The sequence below is a fragment of the Gobio gobio genome (genome assembly GCF_949357685.1).
Source record: "Gobio gobio genome assembly, chromosome: 18".
NCBI classification, from domain to species: domain Eukaryota; kingdom Metazoa; phylum Chordata; class Actinopteri; order Cypriniformes; family Gobionidae; genus Gobio; species Gobio gobio.
In genome coordinates, this window is record NC_137111.1 from 25523284 (window position 1) to 25532010 (window position 8727).

General features: G+C 34.8%; 1 protein-coding gene across 1 annotated transcript; it reads left to right on the plus strand.

Annotated features, from left to right (window-relative positions):
- The first annotated feature begins 1440 nt into the window (after nucleotides 1-1440).
- LOC307142347 (cytosolic 5'-nucleotidase 1A-like) lies at nucleotides 1441-5188 on the plus strand. Its single transcript, XM_079843089.1, has 7 exons — nucleotides 1441-1483; nucleotides 1776-1851; nucleotides 2006-2088; nucleotides 2400-2526; nucleotides 2837-2962; nucleotides 4166-4347; nucleotides 4658-5188. Coding segments are annotated over exons 2-7 (828 nt in total). The 5' UTR covers nucleotides 1441-1483; nucleotides 1776-1850; the 3' UTR covers nucleotides 4967-5188.
- The last annotated feature ends 3539 nt before the right edge of the window (nucleotides 5189-8727 follow it).

Here is an 8727-nt window from a genome sequence, read left to right on the forward strand (position 1 = left end):
TATTGTTACTGTATCACCTTCAATTTTATAGATTACAGTGCCATTGTTTGAACCACAAATTAAATTGAATTATATTTAACAGTTGCGTGGTTTACCAAAAACACATTAATGTACAATTTTACTGATGTAAATAAAAAATAATATAGCATGTCACTTGCTGTTAATAGAATATTTGAAGAAGAGTTTGTTTCAGTATAGGTATACAATATAATATAATTTTTTTTTTTTAAACTTGAGGTCCAGACATTAAATGGTAAATGGACTGCATTTATATAGCGCTTTCAACAGACCCATTGTCATCCAAAGCGTTATACATATTGCCTCACATTCACCCATTCATACACCGACGGCGGTGTCAGCCATGCAAGCAGGGCCGTTTTTAGGCATAGGCAAACTAGGCGGTCGCCCTAGGGCGCCATCAGCGAGGGGGCATCAATAAACGCATATCTGGCATTAGATTTTTGTGTGTAAACGGTGTCACGGCCACCCTAAAAAGTTTTTTGCGCCAATGCATTGTTAAAGGAATCAGTGTTTGTAATTGTCCCATTTAAAACTTTAACAGCCAATTTGAAAATGGTATAATAAAATGTGCCAATTCACAACATTAATACATCCTTTATTAAATCACTGGTGTTGAATGCTGAATTGATTCATTCAGTTCTCAAAGCAAGTTGCGTTATTATAAGGGGAAGTTCAAGCATCAATGAGTAACAAAAACTGCACTGAATCAGTATTTTATTCTTATTACTTTCATGTGAAATGTGATAACACCTAATAATTATGTTATGTCTGAGAACAATTTCTTAGCAACTATGGATTGCACAACTATATACACATTATATAAGCCTATGGCTATACAGGCATCTGGCTACACAATGGTATTACTGGTATTAATTTTAATCCTTATTAACACATATCATTTGGGATGTATGTAATGCAAATGTTGCTTTTTAAAATTTGATGGGGGCACCAATAAGGATTTCGCCTAGGGCGTCAGAATGGCTAGAAATGGCCCTGCATGCAAGGCGCCATCCAGCTCGTCAGGAGCAGCTGCGGTTAGGTGTCTTTCTCATGGAGCCACTGCCGCCCCATTAAATCAAAAAGATGTTTCAACCATCCCTTGTCTTCTCTACTTCTTGGTGTAAATGAAAGTGAAAACGATCATGCAAACAATCAATGTTATACAACATATCTAGATTTACAAGTTTTAAAACCAGCAGTCTGACACGCTAGTACTACATCTTTCAAATCTATTACACGTGTCAGATTGCATATTTTGGGAGTGCTAGCTTTGTTAGATCTGCTGGTTTTAAAACTTGTAAATCTGGACATGTTGTATAACACTGATTGTTTGCATGATCGTTACTGATCAGTAATGATCATGCAAACAATTAGTGTTATACAAGATTCTGAAGCATTGTTCCACTGTCTATATATACTGTAGATCAACAGAACAGTCGTATCAACACCATGAGCACCAAAGGTAAGCTTGTCTAATATCTGTCACTCAAAATGTCACAAATGTCACATTTATGTCTTATACTAAACTGTAAAATCTAAACTGCTTTTTAAAGCATTTGATTTGAATGTTTTCAGTGTTCATGTCTATTTCTTTTTCAAGATCAATGTTTATGCTTTAGTTTGAGGAAAATCTGTAACACATCCTTAAACAAATCAAGGCTTATGTGAATAGTTCTGACCTACCAAAAGTACAACTTTCATGAAATAACTACTAATTTAGAGCATGGAATAATTGTTTTGTTGCTCTCACACAGAGAAAACATCAGTCAATCAGTGAAAGCAAGAAACACAAAATTACAAAAACAACAACCGCATCCTCTGAGTTGACAAGTATGTTCAAGTTTTCTAACATTTGAGAAAAAATACAGTTGTCTCTCATTATCTAAAATCTATTATTTCACACTTAAGCTATAATTATATTATTAAGCTTTAATTTTATTATTTTTGGCCCTGCTTAAACCACTCTGTATGTTTTTTTTTTCAGTGACAGTAACAATTGCAGTGTCATCATGTGCATTATTCAGACAAGAGACAGGGGATAAAGGAGCTGCTTTTCCATTTGTCAAGGTAACAGAATTTCAGTGAGAATGTATTTTCCTCTAAATTAACAGTTATTTTTTCTCTGTGTTAATCAAAAATGCATTTACTTTTACCTGTAAACCCAGTTTGAAAATGAAAAGGTAATTTGGAATTCACTACAAATATTAAACATTTATCAGAGAAGAAGTTTTTCGCGATCAATGTATATCTATTTTCACTGAGAATTCAGTACTGTAACTTGGTTATAATTAGCAAGAATACCCAAAGATTAAGTCAACTAAGTTGTTTAATTTGATACAAGTGTTAGTATTTAGTGTATTTTGATCACTTTCCACTAGGCTCTTACAATGGTGAATCAACGTTTGACTGAGCTGGGCCAAGCCATTGAAGAGCGGTTTAAAATAGTGGTGACACATACCAACAGTAAGGACAGGGATCACCCAGCCAATAACATCGAAAAATACAGTAAGAGTAGAGACTTTTCTTTTTTTTATTTCTATAATTCTTTAGAATGTTCTTTCCCATAAAATAAATGCATTTCAGCCTGCTATTCACATTAAAATATCACAAGGCTACTTATAACAGTTACTTGTAAAGTGAAGCACCAGTTGTATTGACTACCTGTCATGAAGTTGAGTAAATGATGAGAGAATGTTCTTTTTTATGAACTATCCCTTACTGCAGACCCTAAAACACCTAATTTCAATACCAGCATAAATAAAATAAGATGTCATGTTACTTTACTAAACACAGTGTTGTGATGCTGTCTGTGCAGAGCTGGACATTGACCAAGTCTATGAGATTACTGGTGAAAAATCCTTTGTTGATCATCTTAATGAGATCAAGCCTGTTCTCTACCTGTCCACAAACCAACAGAATGTGAGAGAGGCCATAATTGCAGGTGATGCTTCAAGTTTTTTCAGTTTACTCACAGCAACGCATCTTACCAATATCGCTGCAATATTAAAGAATTCCCTCAAAACAATATCTTCACTTTTCTTGGCCATTTTAGAAAGTACTTGTAACCAGTGTTGGGGAAAGTTACTTTTAATAGTAATGTTACAATTTTACGTTACTCCCTAAAAACATTACTTACTACATTACATTAAAAACTTTACATTACTTTTGCGTTACAAGGTGGGCTTGCTTGCTTGCTTTTTAATTACAGAAAAAGTTCTACTTTTGGCAAATGTAAAGTCCCTTTCACATCAAAAGTGAAATGAATAACAGAAATGAATGGAAAAATGAAGGAAATGCAAATTTCATACCTGTACAGTAGATGGTACAGCTTAAAACTTTCAGCTGTGTTGCCATTCTGGATTGCAGAAGAATAGGACGCATGAGAAGGTTAATAAAGAGGTTGATAAAGTGAGATTAAATAAGTATATTTATGTTTTTTAACACATTACTGCAGGTTGGCATAATATTCGGCGTTGCATTTATCAGTTTTTATTCATTTTGAGGAATGCTGAATATGTTTTTGTGCATGTGAGATGAGTAAATGCATGCTCAATTTTAGTCAAGAATTACTAAACCCATCATGTTTACATAGCGCATGCAACACCTCTGCACTGCGCTGATTTCTACATGGGGGACAGGAGAGTCAGTCAATAAATGGGAAAGCAAAGTAACTTCACTGTAAAAAAAAAATCAGGTCTCCAATTGAAAGTTTTCTAGTGAGTGATCACATCTAAAATTTTCAGTTAGCCAAATTGAATTTCTTGAATTTTAATTGAATTAAATTGCATCAATTCACAGAAATTCAATTTGGCCAACTGAAAAATTTTGATGTAATCGCTCACTAGAAAATTTTTAATTGGAGACCTGAATTTTTTTTACAGTGTTGTTACTTAATTGAAAAAGTAACTAATTACGCAACTTGTGTTACTTGTAATGCGTTACCCCCAACAATGCTTGTAACCAGTCTAAGACATCTTCTATGCTGATTTTGGGGGAAAATCTGTGGAATTAGGCAAAAGACAGCAATACCATTACATAAATGAGTGAGAAAGTGGGCATTTGGTGCATGTAGGTACTTATAATATAAAATACAAAATAAGTGTTACTTCTATAACTTTTAAATGGTGATGGTATTGTTTTTCAGGATATGGAGCAGCCACCATGTACCAGAGAGATTACCAAGAGCCCAGTGATGAAGTGTTACGTGTGGCCTTTGATGGTGATGGAGTCCTGTTTTCAGATGAGTCTGAGAGAGTCAACACAATAGATGGGCTAAACGCTTTCTTTGATAATGAAAAGAAAAAGGAGGACATACCTTTGAAACAGGTAAGAATGTTGGTCCAAAACTGAATCTCAGATGGCTCCGTTAACCAATGTTATATTTCACATTCACAAGGTACACGTCACACAGCCTTGTTATTTAAAGGGACATTTAAATGACCTTTCTACTGAAAGTCTGTTAACATTGAAATCATTTCCACTGTGCACAATGTGAGTTGAGATTGTGTGTGGAACTCAAAAGCATGCCACAGATGCTATATATAGATATTAGGTTGAAACCTTGAGTTTAGCACACTACAATTAATTAACTCTCTCTAAAATGCCAATAATGTGTTTGTGTGGTATTACTTTGCAGGGCCAACTACATACGTTTTTTCGAGAATTAGTACAACTCCAGCAGAAGAACGAGAAAAATTGTCCGATTCGTACCTACTTGGTAACATCACGTGGCACAGTCAGTCCTGGATTAAGAGCCCTGAAGACTCTTAAGGCAGAAAAGCTGGAGATAAATGAGGCATTCTTTCTGAGTGGTGCCCCTAAAGGGCCTGTGCTGAAAGCAATCAAACCTCACATTTTCTTTGATGATCACTTACCACACATCAAGGAAGCCCTTGAAAATGGGGTTATTGGTGCTCACGTACCTTATGGTGTGAAAAATGAGTGAGAATAAAACCGAATTTGATTTGTAAAGGAGTGACATGCACTGCCCTGCAGGCGGTGCAGCACAATACTTTCTTCTATAATGTGATTTATAAAGTCAGGACAGATACATTTGGTGATTATTTATGATATTGTTTAAAGTGTAAATGAAATTAAGGCAAAGGCTGATGTTAAGGTTTGAATGGTGGAATGTATCAATAAATCAATAAATCATTACCTAAATGTCTTTTTCTTTGTGGGGCCATATGTATGAAGCTGCTCAGAGCAAAAGTTTATTCTTAAGTGTGTCAAACTTCTAAGAATGACATAATTTTTTTTCTTATTCCTGAACCAAAGAATAAGTGTGATTCATATGGTATTCTTATGTGTTAAGTCTAGGTCTCAGCTCCTAAATTATTTAAGAGTGTTGGAGAGGTCTAGATTCTAACCTAGTTAGCAGTAACAAGATGGCAGCAGAGAGGCCAAACACTTTTCATCAAGGCCGTAACCATGTCTTGAACATTGGGGGGGGGGGGGGGGGGGCAATTTTTATTTTATTTTATAAAGCATAAAGAAACAGAACAGTGAACGAAATTCTAGGTCTAATTCTAGTTGGGTAATAATCCTTTTGGGACCATTTGCAAACAATATTTGCATTCATTTACGTAAAATATATTAGTGCCGATATTCATCGCATTAATGAATAAATACATAGATCTTAGAATAAAATACATAGATAAATACATAGATATTAGAATTCCCTAATGGTCGGGTGGAAGAATTTTTGCACACCGTGTCAAAGGTTCCGGGTTCTTATCTGCTCTCATATAGTTTTTTTTTTCTTTTTCATTAAAATCAAAGATGTTCATCATTGATTGGATATTAAGAGCAGTGACACGTTTGTGTGCATTATGTTTTGTGATTTCACCGGAAAGAATAGAGTCTCTCCGCAACAGCATTGCAACAGATTGATGCGCTCGTCTGTGTGTGAAGACAATTTGGCCATTTCTAATTATTGGGGGGACTTGTCCCCCTCAATGTCTATGGTGGTTACGGCCCTGCTTTCCAACGAAGAATATATTGGAGTGATAGGGAGTTGATTAGATGGCACAAGCTTGATCATCAATGTATTCTTTTTGTAAATGACAGTAAAAAATGTATACATTCTCCCATTCTACAAATCAATGCTCATGCAGAAATAAATGTAATAATTAAGTTTTTGACGATAGGAAAAATGCAGCAGAGCAGCAGTGGTGACTTGGGCCCATCAGTCTACAGTAAGCAGGCTCTTAAATAGCACTAATGCAGCACTAACTACACCAAACAATTGACATTCATTGACTTCCCAACTGACTTTTAAACTATGGAGAAAAAGCAAGCCACTTTTATGAGGATTGCAAGCTTCCTTGGAGTTGTTGGAGACATTGATGGATCTCATGTTCGAATCCTTGTTCCAACTGTAAATGAGGAAACGTAAATCAATAGAAAAGGATTCCACAGCATCAATTCTTATTTGTGATCATTTTGCACAAATAAAACAAATTTTAAAACAAATATAGCCTAGATATATCAAAATAAATGTCTTAATTAAATAATTTTATCATAGTTACATTAAATGATTGGTGTCATGTTACAGTGACCCTTCCGTTTTTGTCCATCTCAATGAACACTTAAGAGTTAGTCTTAAAGTTGCTTATAGCTTCTTTATAAAGAGTTCATAATGTTACACAAGTTTTACTCTTTACCAAGAATTTTTTGACACTTAAGTCAAAGCTTAAGCCTATTCTGAAGTGCAGTTTTGAGAAGTTTTAAACATACGGACCAGGTCATGTTAATATTAAACAGAGAACATGAAGACACATCACATTTTATCTGCATTTCTCTCTATCTTTTTTTTTTTTTTACCAAATCACACATTCGATGCCGCCAATGCCACCTATCGCTAGGTTAGATGTGTAAATGCCCTCTACTACAATGACGTGGAAAAAATACTTCCACACTATTTACATTAACTTTATAATAGAAATAATGATTGATTAATAAATAGATCAAAAATACAATTAAATACATTTCCTGGAAGCAGGTAGGTCTAGACTCTAGGAAAGAAGTGTAAAAAAAATGTCCATGAGTCCGTTTCAGAAGTAAAAACTATGCAGTAAGTGTTCCTGCAGTAAATCATGATTGAATTCTTATTTAAAGGAAAAGTTTCACAACATAGTGATTCAATGGGATACTATATCTGTATACCAGCTTGGTATTATGTTGTGTTTTGTATGCTGGTGTTCCCTTCCCATCAGGTTTTTTAACTAAGCAAGGAAGACTCAGTGCAGGGCTCTAGAAATGATTAAAAATAACAGGATTTAAAGTCATAAACTTAAATAACATCATGTACAAGACATTGAAAAGAACTCTTGGTGTGATGTAAATATACTAAAAAAAATGCTGGGTTAAAAACAACCTAAGTGAGGTTGAAAATGGACAAACCTAGCGGTTGGATCAAATGTTTGCCCAACGTGCTGGACAGTTTTATTTAACCCAACTATTGTTTGAAAATTACTTTAAAATGAACCCAAAATAGGTTGAAAATTAAAAATCAGACACATAATTACTAGAGGCAACAGTAATGATTAAAAAGGGGACATTTATTAAAGGGTTAGTTCACCCAAAAATGAAAATTCTGTCATTAATTACTTACCCTCATGTCGTTCGACACCCGTAAGACCTCCGTTCATCTTCGGAACAGAAATGAAGATATTTTAGTTGAAATCTGATGGCTCTGAAAGGCCTCCATTGGCACAATGGCACGGTACACTCTCAAGACCCTTAAAAGGTACTAAAGATGTCGTTACAAAGTCCATCTCACTACAGTGGTTCTAAAATAACTTTATGAATCGGCGATAATAGTTTTTGTGCGCAAAAAAACCCTAAATAACGACTTACATAGTGATGACGATTTCAAAACAAGGCATCATGAAGCTTCGAAGCGTTATGAATCAGCGAGTCGATTCATCGATTTGAATCGCCAAATTTCAGGAGTTTGGCGGTTTGACACGCGATCCGAATCATGATTCGGCTCGCTGATTCATAACGCTTCGAAGCTTCATGAAGCAATTTATTATTGTTTAATTATTAATCATTAAACTTATTAATAATGTTCATTTTTCAAACATATCAATAAATGTTAATTTCCAACATACTATGGATTCCTTTTAAGCAAGCAATACAGTCATTTTTAAACAATAATTGAGTTAAATAAAACTACCCAGCAGGTTGGGCAAACATTTAACCCAAACGCTGGGTTAAAACAACCCAATTGCTGGGTTTGTCCATTTTCAACCCAACTTGGGTTGTTTTTGACCCTGCAGTTTTCAACCCTACTGTAATAGAGGCCTTATAAAAAGCCCTATAAAAGTTTGGAAACGCTGTTGGCAAAGTAGAGTTTTAGATCATATATAATTCCTTATAGTTTTAGAATAACTTTGCTGTAGGACAACACAAACTAGCTGCAGTATTAACCTTTATTGACGTTCTGTAAAGGTGTGCTGTACCAATAATCTTCAAAGAAGAAACCTTGGCCATGCAGTTTAATCCAGTAATCAGGCATCACAGCTTCTAAAGGGGTCTGACTGTGACATCTATGTATTGCCGTAATTATATACTCAGAAAGAAAATCATTATTGCTTGTCTTCAATGACAATTTCAAGTTACATTAATGCATTTATGCCAAGAAATTATAAAGATTTATGCTGATATTGTCCATAACCTCAATTTGAAACCTAGCGTATT